At 45.7% G+C, this 25,511-nt stretch overlaps 1 protein-coding gene across 2 annotated transcripts in view; it reads right to left on the reverse strand.

Annotated features, from left to right (window-relative positions):
- LOC139372813 (FERM, ARHGEF and pleckstrin domain-containing protein 1-like) overlaps positions 1–25,511 on the reverse strand; it is a 114,711-nt gene that overhangs the window by 29,849 nt on the left and 59,351 nt on the right. The window contains exons 6-13 of one of the 2 annotated variants that reach the window (XM_071112619.1): positions 24,126–24,223; positions 21,885–21,999; positions 16,589–16,736; positions 4,191–4,286; positions 3,813–3,979; positions 2,082–2,150; positions 1,876–1,948; positions 1,596–1,752 (exon numbers count right to left, since the gene is read on the reverse strand). In XM_071112619.1, the coding sequence (XP_070968720.1) occupies positions 1,596–1,752; positions 1,876–1,948; positions 2,082–2,150; positions 3,813–3,979; positions 4,191–4,286; positions 16,589–16,736; positions 21,885–21,999; positions 24,126–24,223 (923 nt within the window). Of the gene's footprint in view, positions 1–1,535; positions 1,753–1,875; positions 1,949–2,081; positions 2,151–3,812; positions 3,980–4,190; positions 4,287–16,588; positions 16,737–21,884; positions 22,000–24,125; positions 24,224–25,511 lie in introns of both variants that reach the window. The other variant, XM_071112618.1, reaches the window with a different exon arrangement.

Consider the following 25,511-nt stretch of genomic DNA (forward strand, 5'->3'; position numbering starts at 1 on the left):
GGCAGGGAGCTAACCCCGAGGGAGGTGCTAACAGTGGCAGGGAGCTAACCCTGGGGGAGGCGCTAACAGTGGCAAGGAGCTAACCCTGGGGGAGGTGCTAACCGTGGCAGGGAGCTAACCCTGAGGGAGGCGCTAACCGTGGCAGGGAGCTAACCCTGAGGGAGGCGCTAACTGTGGCAGGGAGCTAACCCTGGGGGAGGCGCTAACAGTGGCAGAGAGCTAACCCTAGGGGAGGCGCTAACAGTGGCAGGGAGCTAACCCTGAGGGAGGCGCTAACCGTGGCAGGGAGCTAACCCTGAGGGAGGCGCTAACCGTGGCAGGGAGCTAACCCTGAGGGAGGCGCTAACCGTGGCAGAGAGCTAACCCTAGGGGAGGCGCTAACAGTGGCAGAGAGCTAACCCTAGGGGAGGCGCTAACAGTGGCAGGGAGCTAACCCTAGGGGAGGCGCTAACCGTGGCAGGGAGCTAACCCTGAGGGAGGCGCTAACAGTGGCAGGGAGCTAACCCTGGGGGAGGCGCTAACAGTGGCAGGGCGCTAACCCTGGGGGAGGGGCTAACAGTGCAGGGCGCTAACCCTGAGGGAGGGGCTAACAGTACAGGGTGCTAACCCTAGGGGAGGGGCTAACAGTGCAGGGTGCTAACCCTAGGGGAGGGGCTAACAGTGCAGGGTGCTAACCCTGAGGGAGGCTCTAACTGTGGCAGGGAGCTAACCCTGGGGGAGGCGCTAACAGTGGCAGGGAGCTAACCCTGGGGGAGGCGCTAACAGTGGCAGAGAGCTAACCCTAGGGGAGGCGCTAACAGTGGCAGGGAGCTAACCCTGAGGGAGGCGCTAACCGTGGCAGGGAGCTAACCCTGAGGGAGGCGCTAACCGTGGCAGGGAGCTAACCCTGAGGGAGGCGCTAACCGTGGCAGAGAGCTAACCCTAGGGGAGGCGCTAACAGTGGCAGAGAGCTAACCCTGGGGGAGGCGCTAACAGTGGCAGGGCGCTAACCCTGGGGGAGGGGCTAACAGTGCAGGGCGCTAACCCTGAGGGAGGGGCTAACAGTACAGGGTGCTAACCCTAGGGGAGGGGCTAACAGTGCAGGGTGCTAACCCTGAGGGAGGCTCTAACTGTGGCAGGGAGCTAACCCTGGGGGAGGCGCTAACAGTGGCAGGGAGCTAACCCTGGGGGAGGGGCTAACAGTGGCAGGGAGTTAACCCTAGGGGAGGCGCTAACAGTGGCAGGGAGCTAACCCTGGGGGAGGCGCTAACAGTGGCAGGGCGCTAACCCTGGGGGAGGGGCTAACAGTGCAGGGTGCTAACCCTGAGGGAGGCTCTAACAGTGGCAGGGAGCTAACCCTGAGGGAGGCTCTAACAGTACAGGGCGCTAACCCTGGGGGAGGGGCTAACAGTGCAGGGTGCTAACCCTGAGGGAGGCTCTAACAGTGGCAGGGAGCTAACCCTTGGGGAGGGGCTAACAGTAACCCCCAGGGGTTCATCCTCATCATTGACATGTGTGTGTGAGCGTTTGCCTCTGGCCTCGTTCTCTATCTATACCAGAACAGTGGATGTAGGAGATAGAAGAGCTGCTGCCTTCAGCTGCCTGCCGGACTGGACCTGAGATCTGCTGCTCTGGGTGTCCCGTGGTGGAGGGTAGGGCCTGGGCCTCTGGTCCCCCTGGTCCAGCCTGGTGGCCGTTGGTCACTGTAGGGTCGTCCACCGGGGCCTGGAGGGTCAACCTGAGAGGAGAGTCTGTCTGGTTCACTGAGGCACTCTGGAGAGGAGGGAGAGAGAGAGAAGTTAAAGGGATACTCTGTGAAATAAAGACCAGAACACACACTAACTCTAAACCTTCTCCTATGAATCAAAGAGAGTAAGGTCACCGTGATATACTGACCTCTTGTGGCACTGTGGATGTCTTTCTATCCTGGGGTGTCAGGCTGCTGCCGGACACCTTCTTACTGTGTTTCCTGGTGGGGAGAGTAGACAGGCGAGGCTTAGTCTATCAACTGTTGAGGTAAAGGGACATTGACATGGGAACCTGGAGCCACAAACACGCCTCAGGGGAAGAGAGGCTGACATCCAGACCAGGTGAAGTCTCACCTTTCAAAAGGGACCTTTTGGAACTCTGAGTCCTTGACGTAATCGAAAACCTGCTTCTGTGTCCGACCGCTGCAGATATAAAGAGACAGAACATGGTAGTATGTTGAAACACAGAGGTCTGATGAAGCAGCACAGTCCCTGTAAAAGGACTGTCAGTGAAAGACCCTGATACAATAGGAAAGGTTACATTGTTGAGTCCAGTATCAATCTGTGTTGTTGTTGCTGGTTAATATACATTTATCATGCAGTGTCCACTCAGGCCCCTCCTCTACAAGCTAAACCCAGCCACACAGCCAGCCTACCTAAAACCTTTACAAGCTCCACCCAGCCAGCCTACCCAAACCTCTACAAGCTCCACCCAGCCAGCCAGCCTACCTAAACCTCAACAAGCTCCACCCAGTCAGCCTACCTAAATCTCTACAAGCTCCACCCAGCTAGCCTACCTAAACCTCTACAAGCTCCACCCAGCCAGCCTACCTAAACCTCTACAAGCTCCACCCACCCACCCAGCCAGCCTACCTAAACCTCTACAAGCGCCACCCACCCACCCAGCCAGCCTACCTAAACCTCTACAAGCTCCACCCACCCAGCCAGCCAGCCTACCTAAACCTCTACAAGCTCCACCCACCCAGCCAGCCTACCTAAACCTCTACAAGCTCCACCCACCCACCCACCCAGCCAGCCTACCTAAACCTCTACAAGCTCCACCCACCCACCCAGCCAGCCTACCTAAACCTCTACAAGCTCCACCCACCCACCCAGCCAGCCTACCTAAACCTCTACAAGCTCCACCCACCCACCCAGCCAGCCTACCTAAACCTCTACAAGCTCCACCCACCCACCCAGTCAGCCTACCTAAACCTCTACAAGCTCCACCCAGCCAGCCTACCCAAACCTCTACAAGCTCCACCCAGCCAGCCAGCCTACCTAAACCTCAACAAGCTCCACCCAGTCAGCCTACCTAAATCTCTACAAGCTCCACCCAGCTAGCCTACCTAAACCTCTACAAGCTCCACCCAGCCAGCCTACCTAAACCTCTACAAGCTCCACCCACCCACCCAGCCAGCCTACCTAAACCTCTACAAGCGCCACCCACCCACCCAGCCAGCCTACCTAAACCTCTACAAGCTCCACCCACCCAGCCAGCCAGCCTACCTAAACCTCTACAAGCTCCACCCACCCAGCCAGCCTACCTAAACCTCTACAAGCTCCACCCACCCACCCACCCAGCCAGCCTACCTAAACCTCTACAAGCGCCACCCACCCACCCAGCCAGCCTACCTAAACCTCTACAAGCTCCACCCACCCACCCAGCCAGCCTACCTAAACCTCTACAAGCTCCACCCACCCACCCAGCCAGCCTACCTAAACCTCTACAAGCTCCACCCACCCACCCAGCCAGCCTACCTAAACCTCTACAAGCTCCACCCACCCACCCAGTCAGCCTACCTAAACCTCTACAAGCTCCACCCAGCCAGCCAGCCAGCCTACCTAAACCTCTACAAGCTCCACCCAGTCAGCCTACCTAAATCTCTACAAGCTCCACCCACCCACCCAGCCAGCCTACCTAAACCTCTACAAGCTCCACCCACCCACCCAGCCAGCCTACCTAAACCTCTACAAGCTCCACCCACCCAGCCAGCCAGCCTACCTAAACCTCTACAAGCTCCACCCACCCACCCAGCCAGCCTACCCAAACCTCTACAAGCTCCACCCACCCAGCCAGCCTACCTAAACCTGAAGGAGGACCCTCTGGTGAAGAAAACAGCTTTGGCTTTGGGTTTGGGTTCCTCAAACAGTCTGAAGAAGGCGTGGTACTCCACACATATTTTCCAGAAGATCTTACAGCAGTCTCTACTGGCCATCACAAACTCCAGAGTGTCCTGGTATGCACTCTGCTGCAGGCGGGCACAGCACAGACATCGTCAATACATAGCTTAGCATTGGTTAGAACAGGAGAAACAAGGGCTGTGTTCATCTACACCACTGATAAAACACTGTGTTGGAACTAACCATCGAATAGTGCTGTGAATTTACTGAGAAATAAATCAACACCCTTTCAACCAATCAGAATGTAGTATTTTGCCAAGCCATGGTATAAGGACTTACATTGAGGTCTGGTCTGAGTTTGATGAGAAAACGTTTCCTCTTGAAGCTGAGCTTGCGGACTTTAGACCAGTTAAAAGCATTGATCTTAGTGTGTCCCTGTAGGAGAGAGTTTAGACCAATTAAAAGCATTGATCTTAGTGTGTCCCTATAGGAGAGAGGAGTTTCAGTTGGTTGGACAACATTCATACAGACAGGAAATAAGATTGTGTATCACAGAGAAAACTTCCCAGACAGTCTTCTGCCTTTTATTTACGGTCGATGGTTGATTTGCTGCTAAGAAACCACTACTGAAGGACACCAATAAGAAGAGACTTGCCTGGTCCAAAAAACATGAGCAATGGATATTAGACCGATGGAAATCTGTCCTTTGGTCTGATGAGTACAAATTTGAGATGTTTGGTTCCAACCGCTGTGCGTTTGTGAGAAGCAGAGTAGGTGTACGGATGATCTCTTCATGTATGGGTCCTGCGTCAGACGGCCTCCACAATCACCCGACCTCAACCCAATTGAGATGGTTTGGGATGAGTTGGAGCGCAGAGTGAAGGAAAAACAAGTGCTCAGCATATGTGGGAACTCCTTCAAGACGGTTGGAAAGGCATTCCAGGTGAAGCTGGTTGAGAGAATGCCAAGAGTGTGCAAAGGGTGGCTACTTTGAAGAATCTAAATGGTAAAATATGCTGGAGGGGTGTAAAGCTCGCCGCCATTGGACTCTGGAGCAGTGGAAATGTGTTCTCTGGAGCGATGAATCACACTTCACATCTGGCAGTCTGGCGGATTAACCTGGGTTTGGCTGATGCCAGGACAATGTTACTTGCCGCAATACATAATGCCAACTGTAAAGTTTGGTGGATGAATAATGGTCTGGGGCTGTTTTTCATGGTTCAGGCCCTTTAGATCCAATCATGTAGTGTATATATAGTGGGGCAAAAAAAGTATTTAGTCAGCCACCAATTGTGCAAGTTCTCCCACTTAAAAAGATGAGAGAGGCCTGCAATTTATCATAGGTACACTTCAACTATGACAGAGAAAATGAGAAAAGAAATCCAGAAAATCACATTGTAGGATTTTTAATGAATTTATTTGCAAATTATGGTGGAACATAAGAGAACAGCACAACTGGTGGCTGACTAAATACTTTTTTGCCCCACTATATATACACTACATGATATACATACAAATACAAACACTGTATATATTTTTGTGTGTGTAAAGAAAAGCTGACTCAAGAGCAGCCAGCCCAGTATTCGTGGCCAGCCGGGCATTCCTGGCCAGCCGGGCATTCGTGGCCAGCCGGGCATTCGTGGCCAGCCGGGCATTCGTGGCCAGCCGGGCATTCGTGGCCAGCCGGGCATTCCTGGCCAGCCGGGCATTCGTGGCCAGCCGGGCATTCCTGGCCAGCCGGGCATTCGTAGCCAGCCGGGCATTCGTGGCCAGCCGGGCATTCGTGGCCAGCCGGGCATTCGTGGCCAGCCGGATATTCGTGGCCAGCCGGGCATTCGTGGCCAGCCGGATATTCGTAGCCAGCCGGGCATTCGTGGCCAGCCGGGCATTCGTGGCCAGCCGGGCATTCGTGGCCATCCGGGCATTCGTGGCCGTCCGGGCATTCGTGGCCATCCGGGCATTCGTAGCCAGCCGGGCATTCGTGGCCAGCCGGGCATTCGTGGCCAGCCGGATATTCGTAGCCAGCCGGGCATTCGTGGCCAGCCGGGCATTCGTGGCCAGCCGGGCATTCGTGGCCATCCGGGCATTCGTGGCCATCCGGGCATTCGTAGCCAGCCGGGCATTCGTGGCCAGCCGGGCATTCGTGGCCAGCCGGATATTCGTAGCCAGCCGGGCATTCGTGGCCAGCCGGGCATTCGTGGCCAGCCGGGCATTCGTGGCCATCCGGGCATTCGTGGCCATCCGGGCATTCGTGGCCATCCGGGCATTCGTAGCCAGCCGGGCATTCGTGGCCATCCGGGCATTCGTGGCCATCCGGGCATTCGTGGCCATCCGGGCATTCGTAGCCAGCCGGGCATTCGTGGCCAGCCGGGCATTCGTAGCCAGCCGGGCATTCGTGGCCATCCGGGCATTCGTAGCCAGCCGGGCATTCGTAGCCAGCCGGGCATTCGTGGCCAGCCGGGCATTCGTAGCCAGCCGGGCATTCGTAGCCAGCCGGGCATTCGTGGCCATCCGGGCATTCGTAGCCAGCCGGGCATTCGTGGCCATCCGGGCATTCGTAGCCTGCCGGGCATTCGTGGCCAGCCGGGCATTCGTGGCCATCCGGGCATTCGTGGCCATCCGGGCATTCGTAGCCAGCCGGGCATTCGTGGCCAGCCGGGCATTCGTGCGGTTGAGTCCGTTTCTGCTGTAACATGGACTCTACAAAGTGATGAAACGTTGTTGTTCCTTGGTAAGCTTGGTGCTAGACAGACGAGTCTCCCCTTTTTCCTTCTCCAAATGGTTATTACGGTGACCGTGGTCATTTGGCTGACCAATAACCATCATCCAATATTCCATGCCAGTCACAGCCCTAAGTGGTATGACGTGGATTCCTAACGACAGCATTACTCAAATCAAAAGTTATTTGTCACATACAACAGGTGTAGTAGACCTCACAGTGAAATGCTGAATACAACAGGTGTAGTAGACCTTACAGTGAAATGCTGAATACAACAGGTGTAGGTAGACCACACAGTGAAATGCTGAATACAACAGGTGTAGTAGACCTCACAGTGAAATGCTGAATACAACAGGTGTAGTAGACCTCACAGTGAAATGCTGAATACAACAGGTGTAGTAGACCTCACAGTGAAATGCTGAATACAACAGGTGTAGTAGACCTTACAGTGAAATGCTGAATACAACAGGTGTAGTAGACCTCACAGTGAAATGCTGAATACAACAGGTGTAGTAGACCTCACAGTGAAATGCTGAATACAACAGGTGTAGTAGACCTCACAGTGAAATGCTGAATACAACAGGTGTAGTAGACCTTACAGTGAAATGCTGAATACAACAGGTGTAGTAGACCTTACAGTGAAATGCTGAATACAACAGACCTTACAGTGAAATGCTGAATACAACAGGTGTAGTAGACCTTACAGTGAAATGCTGAATACAACAGGTGTAGTAGACCTCACAGTGAAATGCTGAATACAACAGGTGTAGTAGACCTCACAGTGAAATGCTGAATACAACAGGTGTAGGTAGACCTCACAGTGAAATGCTGAATACAACAGGTGTAGTAGACCTCACAGTGAAATGCTGAATACAACAGGTGTAGTAGACCTTACAGTGAAATGCTGAATACAACAGGTGTAGTAGACCTTACAATGATATGCTGAATACAACAGGTGTAGTAGACCTCACAGTGAAATGCTGAATACAACAGGTGTAGTAGACCTCACAGTGAAATGCTGAATACAACAGGTGTAGTAGACCTCACAGTGAAATGCTGAATACAACAGGTGTAGTAGACCTCACAGTGAAATGCTGAATACAACAGGTGTAGGTAGACCTCACAGTGAAATGCTGAATACAACAGGTGTAGTAGACCTCACAGTGAAATGCTGAATACAACAGGTGTAGTAGACCTTACAGTGAAATGCTGAATACAACAGGTGTAGTAGACCTCACAGTGAAATGCTGAATACAACAGGTGTAGTAGACCTTACAGTGAAATGCTGAATACAACAGGTGTAGTAGACCTTACAGTGAAATGCTGATTACAACAGGTGTAGGTAGACCTCACAGTGAAATGCTGAATACAACAGGTGTAGTAGACCTCACAGTGAAATGCTGAATACAACAGGTGTAGTAGACCTCACAGTGAAATGCTGAATACAACAGGTGTAGTAGACCTCACAGTGAAATGCTGAATACAACAGGTGTAGGTAGATCTTACAGTGAAATGCTGAATACAACAGGTGTAGTAGACCTTACAGTGAAATGCTGAATACAACAGGTGTAGTAGACCTCACAGTGAAATGCTGAATACAACAGGTGTAGTAGACCTCACAGTGAAATGCTGAATACAACAGGTGTAGGTAGACCTTACAGTGAAATGCTAAATACAACAGGTGTAGTAGACCTCACAGTGAAATGCTGAATACAACAGGTGTAGGTAGACCTCACAGTGAAATGCTGAATACAACAGGTGTAGGTAGACCTTACAGTGAAATGCTGAATACAACAGGTGTAGTAGACCTCACAGTGAAATGCTGAATACAACAGGTGTAGTAGACCTCACAGTGAAATGCTGAATACAACAGGTGTAGGTAGACCTTACAGTGAAATGCTGAATACAACAGGTGTAGTAGACCTCACAGTGAAATGCTGAATACAACAGGTGTAGTAGACCTCACAGTGAAATGCTGAATACAACAGGTGTAGTAGACCTTACAGTGAAATGATGAATACAACAGGTGTAGTAGACCTTACAGTGAAATGATGAATACAACAGGTGTAGTAGACCTTACAGTGAAATGATGAATACAACAGGTGTAGTAGACCTTACAGTGAAATGATGAATACAACAGGTGTAGTAGACCTTACAGTGAAATGCTGAATACAACAGGTGTAGTAGACCTCACAGTGAAATGCTGAATACAACAGGTGTAGGTAGACCTTACAGTGAAATGCTGAATACAACAGGTGTAGTAGACCTCACAGTGAAATGCTGAATACAACAGGTGTAGTAGACCTCACAGTGAAATGCTGAATACAACAGGTGTAGTAGACCTTACAGTGAAATGATGAATACAACAGGTGTAGTAGACCTCACAGTGAAATGCTGAATACAACAGGTGTAGTAGACCTCACAGTGAAATGCTGAATACAACAGGTGTAGTAGACCTCACAGTGAAATGCTGAATACAACAGGTGTAGGTAGACCTCACAGTGAAATGCTGAATACAACAGGTGTAGTAGACCTTACAGTGAAATGCTGAATACAACAGGTGTAGTAGACCTCACAGTGAAATGCTGAATACAACAGGTGTAGGTAGACCTCACAGTGAAATGCTGAATACAACAGGTGTAGGTAGACCTTACAGTGAAATGCTGAATACAACAGGTGTAGTAGACCTCACAGTGAAATGCTGAATACAACAGGTGTAGTAGACCTCACAGTGAAATGCTGAATACAACAGGTGTAGGTAGACCTTACAGTGAAATGCTGAATACAACAGGTGTAGTAGACCTCACAGTGAAATGCTGAATACAACAGGTGTAGTAGACCTCACAGTGAAATGCTGAATACAACAGGTGTAGTAGACCTTACAGTGAAATGATGAATACAACAGGTGTAGTAGACCTTACAGTGAAATGATGAATACAACAGGTGTAGTAGACCTTACAGTGAAATGATGAATACAACAGGTGTAGTAGACCTTACAGTGAAATGATGAATACAACAGGTGTAGTAGACCTTACAGTGAAATGATGAATACAACAGGTGTAGTAGACCTTACAGTGAAATGCTGAATACAACAGGTGTAGTAGACCTCACAGTGAAATGCTGAATACAACAGGTGTAGGTAGACCTTACAGTGAAATGCTGAATACAACAGGTGTAGTAGACCTCACAGTGAAATGCTGAATACAACAGGTGTAGTAGACCTCACAGTGAAATGCTGAATACAACAGGTGTAGTAGACCTTACAGTGAAATGATGAATACAACAGGTGTAGTAGACCTCACAGTGAAATGCTGAATACAACAGGTGTAGTAGACCTCACAGTGAAATGCTGAATACAACAGGTGTAGTAGACCTCACAGTGAAATGCTGAATACAACAGGTGTAGGTAGACCTCACAGTGAAATGCTGAATACAACAGGTGTAGTAGACCTTACAGTGAAATGCTGAATACAACAGGTGTAGTAGACCTCACAGTGAAATGCTGAATACAACAGGTGTAGGTAGACCACACAGTGAAATGCTGAATACAACAGGTGTAGTAGACCTCACAGTGAAATGCTGAATACAACAGGTGTAGTAGACCTTACAGTGAAATGCTGAATACAACAGGTGTAGTAGACCTTACTGTGAAATGCTGAATACAACAGGTGTAGTAGACCTTACAGTGAAATGCTGAATACAACAGATGTAGTAGACCTCACAGTGAAATGCTGAATACAACAGGTGTAGTAGACCTTACAGTGAAATGCTGAATACAACAGGTGTAGTAGACCTTACAGTGAAATGCTGAATACAACAGGTGTAGTAGACCTCACAGTGAAATGCTGAATACAACAGGTGTAGTAGACCTCACAGTGAAATGCTGAATACAACAGGTGTAGTAGACCTCACAGTGAAATGCTGAATACAACAGGTGTAGTAGACCTTACAGTGAAATGATGAATACAACAGGTGTAGTAGACCTTACAGTGAAATGATGAATACAACAGGTGTAGTAGACCTTACAGTGAAATGCTGAATACAACAGGTGTAGTAGACCTCACAGTGAAATGCTGAATACAACAGGTGTAGTAGACCTCACAGTGAAATGCTGAATACAACAGGTGTAGTAGACCTCACAGTGAAATGCTGAATACAACAGGTGTAGTAGACCTTACAGTGAAATGATGAATACAACAGGTGTAGTAGACCTTACAGTGAAATGATGAATACAACAGGTGTAGTAGACCTTACAGTGAAATGATGAATACAACAGGTGTAGTAGACCTTACAGTGAAATGATGAATACAACAGGTGTAGTAGACCTTACAGTGAAATGCTGAATACAACAGGTGTAGTAGACCTCACAGTGAAATGCTGAATACAACAGGTGTAGGTAGACCTTACAGTGAAATGCTGAATACAACAGGTGTAGTAGACCTCACAGTGAAATGCTGAATACAACAGGTGTAGTAGACCTCACAGTGAAATGCTGAATACAACAGGTGTAGTAGACCTTACAGTGAAATGATGAATACAACAGGTGTAGTAGACCTCACAGTGAAATGCTGAATACAACAGGTGTAGTAGACCTCACAGTGAAATGCTGAATACAACAGGTGTAGTAGACCTCACAGTGAAATGCTGAATACAACAGGTGTAGGTAGACCTCACAGTGAAATGCTGAATACAACAGGTGTAGTAGACCTTACAGTGAAATGCTGAATACAACAGGTGTAGTAGACCTCACAGTGAAATGCTGAATACAACAGGTGTAGGTAGACCACACAGTGAAATGCTGAATACAACAGGTGTAGTAGACCTCACAGTGAAATGCTGAATACAACAGGTGTAGTAGACCTCACAGTGAAATGCTGAATACAACAGGTGTAGTAGACCTCACAGTGAAATGCTGAATACAACAGGTGTAGTAGACCTCACAGTGAAATGCTGAATACAACAGGTGTAGTAGACCTTACAGTGAAATGCTGAATACAACAGGTGTAGTAGACCTTACAGTGAAATGCTGAATACAACAGACCTTACAGTGAAATGCTGAATACAACAGGTGTAGTAGACCTTACAGTGAAATGCTGAATACAACAGGTGTAGTAGACCTCACAGTGAAATGCTGAATACAACAGGTGTAGTAGACCTCACAGTGAAATGCTGAATACAACAGGTGTAGGTAGACCTCACAGTGAAATGCTGAATACAACAGGTGTAGTAGACCTCACAGTGAAATGCTGAATACAACAGGTGTAGTAGACCTTACAGTGAAATGCTGAATACAACAGGTGTAGTAGACCTTACAATGATATGCTGAATACAACAGGTGTAGTAGACCTCACAGTGAAATGCTGAATACAACAGGTGTAGTAGACCTCACAGTGAAATGCTGAATACAACAGGTGTAGTAGACCTCACAGTGAAATGCTGAATACAACAGGTGTAGTAGACCTCACAGTGAAATGCTGAATACAACAGGTGTAGGTAGACCTCACAGTGAAATGCTGAATACAACAGGTGTAGTAGACCTCACAGTGAAATGCTGAATACAACAGGTGTAGTAGACCTCACAGTGAAATGCTGAATACAACAGGTGTAGTAGACCTTACAGTGAAATGCTGAATACAACAGGTGTAGTAGACCTCACAGTGAAATGCTGAATACAACAGGTGTAGTAGACCTTACAGTGAAATGCTGAATACAACAGGTGTAGTAGACCTTACAGTGAAATGCTGATTACAACAGGTGTAGGTAGACCTCACAGTGAAATGCTGAATACAACAGGTGTAGTAGACCTCACAGTGAAATGCTGAATACAACAGGTGTAGTAGACCTCACAGTGAAATGCTGAATACAACAGGTGTAGTAGACCTCACAGTGAAATGCTGAATACAACAGGTGTAGGTAGATCTTACAGTGAAATGCTGAATACAACAGGTGTAGTAGACCTTACAGTGAAATGCTGAATACAACAGGTGTAGTAGACCTCACAGTGAAATGCTGAATACAACAGGTGTAGTAGACCTCACAGTGAAATGCTGAATACAACAGGTGTAGGTAGACCTTACAGTGAAATGCTAAATACAACAGGTGTAGTAGACCTCACAGTGAAATGCTGAATACAACAGGTGTAGGTAGACCTCACAGTGAAATGCTGAATACAACAGGTGTAGGTAGACCTTACAGTGAAATGCTGAATACAACAGGTGTAGTAGACCTCACAGTGAAATGCTGAATACAACAGGTGTAGTAGACCTCACAGTGAAATGCTGAATACAACAGGTGTAGGTAGACCTTACAGTGAAATGCTGAATACAACAGGTGTAGTAGACCTCACAGTGAAATGCTGAATACAACAGGTGTAGTAGACCTCACAGTGAAATGCTGAATACAACAGGTGTAGTAGACCTTACAGTGAAATGATGAATACAACAGGTGTAGTAGACCTTACAGTGAAATGATGAATACAACAGGTGTAGTAGACCTTACAGTGAAATGATGAATACAACAGGTGTAGTAGACCTTACAGTGAAATGATGAATACAACAGGTGTAGTAGACCTTACAGTGAAATGATGAATACAACAGGTGTAGTAGACCTTACAGTGAAATGCTGAATACAACAGGTGTAGTAGACCTCACAGTGAAATGCTGAATACAACAGGTGTAGGTAGACCTTACAGTGAAATGCTGAATACAACAGGTGTAGTAGACCTCACAGTGAAATGCTGAATACAACAGGTGTAGTAGACCTCACAGTGAAATGCTGAATACAACAGGTGTAGTAGACCTTACAGTGAAATGATGAATACAACAGGTGTAGTAGACCTCACAGTGAAATGCTGAATACAACAGGTGTAGTAGACCTCACAGTGAAATGCTGAATACAACAGGTGTAGTAGACCTCACAGTGAAATGCTGAATACAACAGGTGTAGGTAGACCTCACAGTGAAATGCTGAATACAACAGGTGTAGTAGACCTCACAGTGAAATGCTGAATACAACAGGTGTAGTAGACCTCACAGTGAAATGCTGAATACAACAGGTGTAGGTAGACCACACAGTGAAATGCTGAATACAACAGGTGTAGTAGACCTCACAGTGAAATGCTGAATACAACAGGTGTAGTAGACCTTACAGTGAAATGCTGAATACAACAGGTGTAGTAGACCTCACAGTGAAATGCTGAATACAACAGGTGTAGTAGACCTCACAGTGAAATGCTGAATACAACAGGTGTAGTAGACCTCACAGTGAAATGCTGAATACAACAGGTGTAGTAGACCTTACAGTGAAATGATGAATACAACAGGTGTAGTAGACCTTACAGTGAAATGATGAATACAACAGGTGTAGTAGACCTTACAGTGAAATGATGAATACAACAGGTGTAGTAGACCTTACAGTGAAATGATGAATACAACAGGTGTAGTAGACCTTACAGTGAAATGCTGAATACAACAGGTGTAGTAGACCTCACAGTGAAATGCTGAATACAACAGGTGTAGGTAGACCTTACAGTGAAATGCTGAATACAACAGGTGTAGTAGACCTCACAGTGAAATGCTGAATACAACAGGTGTAGTAGACCTCACAGTGAAATGCTGAATACAACAGGTGTAGTAGACCTTACAGTGAAATGATGAATACAACAGGTGTAGTAGACCTCACAGTGAAATGCTGAATACAACAGGTGTAGTAGACCTCACAGTGAAATGCTGAATACAACAGGTGTAGTAGACCTCACAGTGAAATGCTGAATACAACAGGTGTAGGTAGACCTCACAGTGAAATGCTGAATACAACAGGTGTAGTAGACCTTACAGTGAAATGCTGAATACAACAGGTGTAGTAGACCTCACAGTGAAATGCTGAATACAACAGGTGTAGGTAGACCACACAGTGAAATGCTGAATACAACAGGTGTAGTAGACCTCACAGTGAAATGCTGAATACAACAGGTGTAGTAGACCTTACAGTGAAATGCTGAATACAACAGGTGTAGTAGACCTTACTGTGAAATGCTGAATACAACAGGTGTAGTAGACCTTACAGTGAAATGCTGAATACAACAGATGTAGTAGACCTCACAGTGAAATGCTGAATACAACAGGTGTAGTAGACCTTACAGTGAAATGCTGAATACAACAGGTGTAGTAGACCTTACAGTGAAATGCTGAATACAACAGGTGTAGTAGACCTCACAGTGAAATGCTGAATACAACAGGTGTAGTAGACCTCACAGGGAAATGCTGAATACAACAGGTGTAGTAGACCTCACAGTGAAATGCTGAATACAACAGGTGTAGTAGACCTCACAGTGAAATGCTGAATACAACAGGTGTAGGTAGACCTCACAGTGAAATGCTGAATACAACAGGTGTAGTAGACCTTACAGTGAAATGCCGAATACAACAGGTGTAGTAGACCTCACAGTGAAATGCTGAATACAACAGGTGTAGTAGACCTTACAGTGAAATGCTGAATACAACAGGTGTAGTAGACCTCACAGTGAAATGCTGAATACAACAGGTGTAGTAGACCTTACAGTGAAATGATGAATACAACAGGTGTAGTAGACCTCACAGTGAAATGCTGAATACAACAGGTGTAGTAGACCTCACAGTGAAATGCTGAATACAACAGGTGTAGTAGACCTCACAGTGAAATGCTGAATACAACAGGTGTAGGTAGACCTCACAGTGAAATGCTGAATACAACAGGTGTAGTAGACCTTACAGTGAAATGCTGAATACAACAGGTGTAGTAGACCTCACAGTGAAATGCTGAATACAACAGGTGTAGGTAGACCACACAGTGAAATGCTGAATACAACAGGTGTAGTAGACCTCACAGTGAAATGCTGAATACAACAGGTGTAGTAGACCTTACAGTGAAATGCTGAATACAACAGGTGTAGTAGACCTTACTGTGAAATGCTGAATACAACAGGTGTAGTAGACCTTACAGTGAAATGCTGAATACAACAGATGTAGTAGACCTCACAGTGAAATGCTGAATACAACAGGTGTAGTAGACCTTACAGTGAAATGCTGAATACAACAGGTGTAGTAGACCTTACAGTGAAATGCTGAATACAACAGGTGTAGTAGACCTCACAGTGAAATGCTGAATACAACAGGTGTAGTAGACCTCACAGGGAAATGCTGAATACAACAGGTGTAGTAGACCTCACAGTGAAATGCTGAATACAACAGGTGTAGTAGACCTCACAGTGAAATGCTGAATACAACAGGTGTAGGTAGACCTCACAGTGAAATGCTGAATACAACAGGTGTAGTAGACCTTACAGTGAAATGCCGAATACAACAGGTGTAGTAGACCTCACAGTGAAATGCTGAATACAACAGGTGTAGTAGACCTCACAGGGAAATGCTGAATACAACAGGTGTAGTAGACCTCACAGTGAAATGCTGAATACAACAGGTGTAGTAGACCTTACAGTGTAATGCTGAATACAACAGGTGTAGTAGACCTCACAGTGAAATGCTGAATACAACAGGTGTAGTAGACCTCACAGGGAAATGCTGAATACAACAGGTGTAGTAGACCTCACAGTGAAATGCTGAATACAACAGGTGTAGTAGACCTTACAGTGAAATGCTGAATACAACAGGTGTAGTAGACCTCACAGTGAAATGCTGAATACAACAGGTGTAGTAGACCTCACAGTGAAATGCTGAATACAACAGGTGTAGTAGACCTCACAGTGAAATGCTGAATACAACAGGTGTAGTAGACCTTACAGTGAAATGCTGAATACAACAGGTGTAGGTAGACCTTACAGTGAAATGCTGAATACAACAGGTGTAGTAGACCTCACAGTGAAATGCTGAATACAACAGGTGTAGTAGACCTCACAGTGAAATGCTGAATACAAGCCCTTAACCAACAATGCAGTTTTAAGAAAATGCACTAAAAAAAGGTAACAGATCAGAAATGAACTCCCACGTTCCTGGTGGATAAACATCTGGAGCACATACAGTACCTGAAACACCAGCAGTCCAATATGAGACACAGCCAGACTGAGCTTGGTCCCCTCTCGGTCCTTAGCAGGGTGGAGCCTGACTCCGTACATCTCCAACCGCCGGGCGATCTCCAGTAGCTGATAGTCTGACTCCGCTGGTGTCTGTCCTCTGGGGACACACAGGACACATACCAACGCGTCAGCGTTTTAACATCACGTTGGACAGTTTCCACTGTTCCTTCTGTACAAATGTCATAAAAATGTTGACTAATTCAGTGCAACAAACCGCCTTAAAAAGAAATCTGATCACTGTATGAAACTAATAACTAAAGTAATCAATTAATATAAAACTAATAGAATCCATTAAACTAATAGAATCCATTAAACTAATAGAAACCATGAATAGTAAACTAATAGAATCCACTAAACTAATAGAATCCACTAAACTAATAGAATCCATTAAACTAATAGAATCCATTAAACTAATAGAATCCACTAAACTAATAGAATCCATTAAACTAATAGAATCCATTAAACTAATAGAATCCATTAAACTAATAGAATCCATTAAACTAATAGAATCCATTAAACTAATAGAATCCACTAAACTAATAGAATCCACTAAACTAATAGAATCCACTAAACTAATAGAATCCATTAAACTAATAGAATCCACTAAACTAATAGAATCCACTAAACTAATAGAATCCATTAAACTAATAGAATCCATGTATATTAAACTAATAGAATCCATTAAACTAATAGAATCCATTAAACTAATAGAATCCACTAAACTAATAGAATCCACTAAACGAATAGAATCCATTAAACTAATAGAATCCATTAAACTAATAGAATCCATTAAACTAATAGAATCCACTAAACTAATAGAATCCATTAAACTAATAGAATCCACTAAACTAATAGAATCCATGTATATTAAACTAATAGAATCCATTAAACTAATAGAAACCATTAAACTAATAGAATCCATTAAACTAATAGAAACCATTAAACTAATAGAATCCATTAAACTAATAGAATCCACTAAACTAATAGAATCCATTAAACTAATAGAATCCACTAAACTAATAGAATCCATTAAACTAATAGAAACCATGAATAGTAAACTAATAGAATCCACTAAACTAATAGAATCCACTAAACTAATAGAATCCACTAAACTAATAGAATCCATTAAACTAATAGAATCCACTAAACTAATAGAATCCACTAAATTAATAGAACCCATTAAACTAATAGAATCCATTAAACTAATAGAATCCACTAAACTAATAGAATCCACTAAACTAATAGAATCCATTAAACTAATAGAATCCATTAAACTAATAGAATCCACTAAACTAATAGAATCCATTAAACTAATAGAATCCATTAAACTAATAGAATCCATTAAACTAATAGAATCCACTAAACTAATAGAATCCACTAAACTAATAGAATCCATTAAACTAATAGAATCCATTAAACTAATAGAATCCATTAAACTAATAGAATCCATTAAACTAATAGAATCCATTAAACTAATAGAATCCATTAAACTAATAGAATCCATTAAACTAATAGAATCCACTAAACTAATAGAATCCATTAAACTAATAGAATCCATTAAACTAATAGAATCCACTAAACTAATAGAAACCATGAATAGTAAACTAATAGAATCCACTAAACTAATAGAATCCACTAAACTAATAGAATCCACTAAACTAATAGAATCCACTAAACTAATAGAAACCATGAATAGTAAACTAATAGAATCCACTAAACTAATAGAATCCACTAAACTAATAGAATCCACTAAACTAATAGAATCCACTAAACTAATAGAAACCATGTATATTAAACTAATAGAATCCATTAAACTAATAGAATCCACTAAACTAATAGAATCCACTAAACTAATAGAATCCATTAAACTAATAGAATCCACTAAACTAATAGAATCCATTAAACTAATAGAATCCATGTATATTAAACTAATAGAATCCATTAAACTAATAGAATCCATTAAACTAATAGAATCCATTAAACTAATAGAATCCACTAAACTAATAGAATCCATTAAACTAATAGAATCCACTAAACTAATAGAATCCATTAAACTAATAGAATCCATTAAACTAATAGAATCCATTAAACTAATAGAATCCACTAAACTAATAGAATCCACTAAACTAATAGAATCCACTAAACTAATAGAATCCACTAAACTAATAGAATCCATTAAACTAATAGAATCCATTAAACTAATAGAATCCACTAAACTAATAGAATCCACTAAACTAATAGAATCCACTAAACTAATAGAATCCACTAAACTAATAGAATCCACTAAACTAATAGAATCCATGTATATTAAACTAATAGAATCCACTAAACTAATAGAATCCACTAAACTAATAGAATCCACTAAACTAATAGAATCCATTAAACTAATAGAATCCATTAAACTAATAGAATCCATTAAACTAATAGAATCCATTAAACTAATAGAATCCATTAAACTAATAGAATCCATTAAACTAATAGAATCCATTAAACTAATAGAATCCACTAAACTAATAGAACCCATTAAACTAATAGAATCCATTCAACTAATAGAATCCATTAAACTAATAGAATCCACTAAACTAATATAATCCATTAAACTAATAGAAACCATTAAACTAATAGAATCCATTAAACTAATAGAATCCACTAAACTAATAGAATCCATTAAACTAATAGAATCCATTAAACTAATAAAATCCATTAAACTAATAGAATCCATTAAACTAATAGAAACCATTAAACTAATAGAATCCATTAAACTAATAGAATCCACTAAACTAATAGAATCCATTAAACTAATAGAATCCATTAAACTAATAAAATCCATTAAACTAATAGAATCCATTAAACTAATAGAATCCATTAAACTAATAGAATCCACTAAACTAATAGAATCCATTAAACTAATAGAATCCATTAAACTAATAGAATCCATTAAACTAATAGAATCCATTAAACTAATATAATCCATTAAACTAATAGAATCCACTAAACTAATAGAATCCATTAAACTAATAGAATCCATTAAACTAATAGAATCCATGTATATTAAACTAAACCTTACCCAATATGTTGGATAATATATTGCCCTCCGCCTCCCCACCAACACACGAGAGACTTTGAGTTACTAAATCTGCTGAGTGGAAATAGTTTCCTGTTTCCTGTATGTGGGCCTGAATTAGGCACTTCCATCCTTCCTGCTCTGATCTGGGCTGGCTGGTCTCCTGAGGGACAGTGGTTGGTTTGGGGGGTGTAGAGGGGCCCGGTTTGGTAGGATAGACACAGAGGGTGGAGGGGATAGAGGGGGTTGGTAGGGCAGACAGAGAGGGGGGAGGGGGGTGGTAGGGCAGACACAGAGGGAAGAGGAGGTAGAGGGGGTTGGTAGGACAGACACAGAGGGTGAGGGGGGTGGTAGGGCAGACACAGAGGGAAGAGGAGGTAGAGGGGGTTGGTAGGACAGACACAGAGGGTGAGGGGGGTGGTAGGGCAGACACAGAGGGAAGAGGAGGTAGAGGGGGTTGGTAGGACAGACACAGAGGGTGAGGGGGTAGAGGGGGTTGGTAGGGCAGACACAGAGGGAAGAGAGGGTAGGTAGGACAGACAGAGGGAAGAGGGGGTAGAGGGGGAGTAAAAGGGGGCAAGGAAGACTAGGGGTAGGGTCATCTGATCCTAGATCTGTGGTTAGGGACAACGTCTACACCCAGGGAAGACTAGGGGTCATCTGATCCTAGATCTGTGGTTAGGGACAACGTCTATACCCAGGGAAGACTAGGGGTAGGGTCATCTGATCCTAGATCTGTGGTTAGGGACAACGTCTACACCCAGGGAAAACTAAAGCCTAGGACTGGTGCCCATCTCTGGGAGGAGAGGCTGGGAGAGAGAGCAGAGGAGGGAGGGATGAGAGGGAGGAAGTGGTCCTGGCACACACCCAAGGAATGGATGAGTCATCTCAGCTGGAATTCTGGGAAAGGAAGGACAGGGACAGGGACAGTCTTGTTCCATCAGTCCCACAATAGTTTTACAGGGAAGGCTGGAAGGCAGGGACAGAGACAGGGACAGGGACAGTCTTGTTCCATCAGTCCCACAATAGTTTTACAGGGAAGGCTGGAAGGCAGGGGGCGCTTTATGGATTACCATCTCTAACCATCTGTGTGGGCGCAGAGACAGGGACGGGGACAGGGACAGAGACAGAGACAGACAGGGACAGGGACAAAGACAGAGACAGGGACAGGGACAGGGACGTTACCTGTCAGATTAACAACAACACTGCTCTGACGCTGGCTGGATGCTAGACACTACAGTACTGCATTACATAACACTGGGCCTTGGCTACTGATGTTCATCAAGCTTCATCTACAGAAGCTAAATCACCATCTAACTTCTCATCTTTCTGATGTAATCTGTCATGTGCCTTTTTACTGAGGAATGGCTTCTGTCTGGTCAGTCTACCGTTAAAGGCCTGATTGGTGGAGTGCTGCAGAGATGGTTGTCCTTCTGGAAGGTTCTCCTATCTCCACAGAGGAACTCTGGAGCGCTGTCAGAGTGACTATCGGGTCTTGGTCACCTCCCTGACCAAGGCCCTTCTCCCCCGATTGCTTAGTTCGAGGCAGAATCTTAGTGGTTACAAACGTTTCATTTATAAGGCCACTGTGTTCTTGGAGACCTTTCCCCAGATCTGTACTTCGGACACAGTCCTTGCAAACATTTCTAAAAACCTGTTTTTGCTTTGACATTATGGGGTATTGTGTATAGATATGAGAAAAATTATAATTTTGAATCCATTTTAGAATAAGGCTGTAACGTAACAAAAAGTGGATTAAAGTCGAGGGTTCTGAATATTTTCCAAAGGCACGGTACACCCCCCCCCCAAAACATTTGATTGGTTACTGATTAGTTTGCGGTTGAATCAAACATACATTTTACAATCTGTAAATGTTTGAATTTCCCACTTTAATTACTGAACAAGTAAATCCGTGATTTCCACCAGCCAACGTTGTACATAGCAGCATTGTGACGCCGTAGGCCTGTAGCTCCGAGAAACACGAGGCGAAACACGACAACCCAATCTAAATAAACACGTCTCCATTAAAGCCAAACACCACATCATCTGGTAGCCTGTCGATAGGCAACCGCGTAGACATCGCAATTTCAGAACCGCGGACAGCGATCGGTAGTCGACACTTTGTATGTGACCCAAACTCCAACTTTGCAGGAGGGTCCAGAGAAAGGTAGAGTGACTCACACGTGCTTGTGGTGGTACTCTGTGATCTTGTCCATCAGAGCGTCCTGGTTAGGCATGTACTTGTTGTGAAGAAGGTGCTGAAAACTCTGGACCTCGTCAAAGTCCCCGATCTCAGCTGTGGAGAGAAGAGAGGAGAGACCGAGAAAGAGGGAAAGATAGGAGAGAGTAGAAGAGAGAGGAGAGGGAGGAGAGAGACAAGAGGGAGGAGAGACGAGAGGGAGGAGAGAGACGAGAGGGAGGAGAGGGAGGAGAGAGACGAGAGGGAGGAGAGAGACGAGAGGGAGGAGAGAGACGAGAGGGAGGAGAGAGACGAGAGGGAGGAGAGAGACGAGAGGGAGGAGAGAGACGAGAGGGAGGAGAGAGACGAGAGGGAGGAGAGAGACGAGAGGGAGGAGAGACGAGAGGGAGGAGAGACGAGAGAGAGAGGAGACGAGAGGGAGGAGACGAGAGAGGAGAGACGAGAGAGAGAGGAGAGACGAGCGGGAGGAGAGACGAGAGAGACGAGAGAGAGGAGAGAGACGAGAGGGAGGAGAGAGACGAGAGGAAGGAGAGAGACGAGAGGAAGGAGAGAGACGAGAGAGACGAGAGACGAGAGGGAGGAGAGACGGGAGGGAGGAGAGACGAGAGGGAGGAGACGAGAGGGAGGAGACGAGAGGGAGGAGACGAGCGGGAGGAGAGACGAGCGGGAGGAGAGACGAGAGAGAAGAGAGACGAGAGAGAAGAGAGACGAGAAGGAGGAGAAAGGGGAGAGGGAGGAGAGACGAGAAGGAGGAGAAAGGGGAGAGGGAGGAGAGACGAGAAGGAGGAGAAAGGGGAGAGGGAGGAGAGACGAGAGGGAGGAAAAAGGGGAGAGAGAGGAGACACGAGAGGGAGGAGAAAGGGGAGAGAGAGGAGAGATGAGAGGGAAGAGAAAGGGGAGAGAGAGGAGAGACGAGAGGGAGGAGAAAGGGGAGAGAGGAGAGACGAGAGGGAGGAGAGACGAGAGGGAGGAGAGACGAGAGAGAGGAGAAAGGGGAGAGGAGTGTTACTGAATAACCAAGAGGAGAGTTCAATCCACACAGACGTCACCCCACTAGAGCCTGAACTGGCAGCTTTTCCCTCTGTCAGGTATTCAGCTACAGTCTCTCCAGATCACCCCACTAGAGCCTGAACTGGCAGCTTTTCCCTCTGTCAGGTATTCAGCTACAGTCTCTCCAGATTACCCAACGGTGATGAGAACGGGACAGGTTCCATGGCAACTAAGTGATTCTGAATTTGCTCCGTGGCGATTTGTCTGACAGGTATTTTTATGTATTCAGAAAAATGGTTCCTCTCAGCATATTAACCACCTCATCAACTGTTTGGAACAGAAATATCGGCACTGGAGCCGGAACACACTGGAGTACACACTGGAGTACACAATGGAGTACACACTGGAGTACACACTGGAGTACACACTGGAGCCGGTACACACTGGAGTACACACTGGAGCCGGTACACACTGGAGTACACACTGGAGCCGGTACACACTGGAGTACACACTGGAGTACACACTGGAGCCGGTACACACTGGAGTACACACTGGAGTACACACTGGAGCCGGTACACACTGGAGTACACACTGGAGCCGGTACACACTGGAGTACACACTGGAGTACACACTGGAGCCGTTACACACTGGAGCCGTTACGCGCTGGAGCCGGTACACACTGGAGCCGCTACACACTGGAGTACACACTGGAGCCGGTACACACTGGAGTACACAATGGAGTACACACTGGAGTACACACTGGAGCCGGCAACACACTGGAGTCGGTACACACTGGAGCCGGTACACACTGGAGTACACAATGGAGCCGGTACACACTGGAGTACACACTGGAGCCGGTACACACTGGAGTTGGTACACACTGGAGTACACACTGGAGCCGGTACACACTGGAGGCGGGAACACACTGGAGTACACAATGGAGCCGGTACACAATGGAGCCGGGAACACACTGGAGTACACACTGGAGCCGGGAACACACTGGAGCCGGTAACACACTGGAGCCGGTAACACACTGGAGCCGGTAACACACTGGAGCCGGGAACACACTGGAGCCGGTAACACACTGGAGCCGGGAACACACTGGAGCCGGGAACACACTGGAGCCGGGAACACACTGGAGCCGGGAACACACTGGAGCCGGGAACACACTGGAGCCGGTACTAAAATAAATCAGGAAGCTCTAACTATATTATAATAGAAAGTATGCTTACACTGGACGATATGAGAGACCAGCAGGGCAGCACTGGTGTCGTTGCAGGTCAGACGTCCACACGCCAGATCATGCTTTATCTGGAGAGCAAACAGGTACCTGAGAGAGAGAGAGGAGAAGGAGAGAGAGAGAGGAGAAGGAGAGAGTAGAATGAGAGAGATAGACGGAGAGAGAGAAAGAGAGAGAAGGAGAGAGTAGAATGAGAGAGAGAGAGACGGAGAGAGAGAAGGAGAGAGAGAGACGGAGAGAGAGAAGGAGAGAGAGGAGGAGAGAGAGAGAAGAGAGAGAGTGGAGAGAGGAGAGAAAGAGGAGAGAGAGAGAGGAGAAGGAGAGAGAAGGAGAGAGGAGAAGGAGAGAGAGGAGAGAGAGAGTGGAGAGAGGAGAGAAAGAGGAGAGAGAGGAGAGAGAGAGAGGAGAAGGAGAGAGGAGAATGAGAGAGAGGAGAATGAGAGATGGAAGGAGAGAGGGAAGGAGAATGGGAAGGAGAGAGGGAAGGAGAGAGGGAAGGAGAGAGGAGAATGAGAGAGAGGAGAAGAAGAGAGGAGAATGAGAGAGAGGAGAAGGAGAGAGAGAGAGGAGAGAGAGAGAGGAGAAGGAGAGAGGAGAATGAGAGAGAGAGGAGAAGGAGAGAGAGACAGAGAGGAGAGAAAAAAAGAGCGAAAGAGAGAGAAAGAGGGGGAGAAAACATGAGAGGATACGCATGGTAACTATTAACCTTTAGTCTGCACAGTCAGAAACCTGGTGTGTAATGGCATAGTCTTGAAAACCCAACCCCCCTTACAGGGTTAACTAAAAGTCACGTCAGTTGCCTTGACAGAGTGTGAATCCACAAACAGCGTGAGAATGTTGCCAAGCCATAAAACAGCCCTCCATCCATCTAATCGAATCCCCGAGCTGACAAGGACAAAATCTGTCGTTCTGCCTCAGAACAAGGTAGTTAACCCACTGTTCCCCTGAACAAGGCAGTTAACCCACTGTTCCCCTGAACAAGGCAGTTAACCCACTGTTCCCCTGAACAAGGCAGTTAACCCACTGCTCCCCTGAACAAGGCAGTTAACCCACTGCTCCCCTGAACAAGGCAGTTAACCCACTGCTCCCCTGAACAAGGCAGTTAACCCACTGCTCCCCTGAACAAGGCAGTTAACCCACTGCTCCCCTGAACAAGGCAGTTAACCCACTGCTCCCCTGAACAAGGCAGTTAACCCACTGCTCCCCTGAACAAGGCAGTTAACCCACTGTTCCCCTGAACAAGGCAGTTAACCCACTGTTCCCCTGAACAAGGCAGTTAACCCACTGTTCCCCTGAACAAGGCAGTTAACCCACTGCTCCCCTGAACAAGGCAGTTAACCCACTGCTCCCCTGAACAAGGCAGTTAACCCACTGTTCC

This window comes from Oncorhynchus clarkii, chromosome 18 (genome assembly GCF_045791955.1).
Source record: "Oncorhynchus clarkii lewisi isolate Uvic-CL-2024 chromosome 18, UVic_Ocla_1.0, whole genome shotgun sequence".
NCBI classification, from domain to species: Eukaryota; Metazoa; Chordata; class Actinopteri; order Salmoniformes; family Salmonidae; genus Oncorhynchus; species Oncorhynchus clarkii.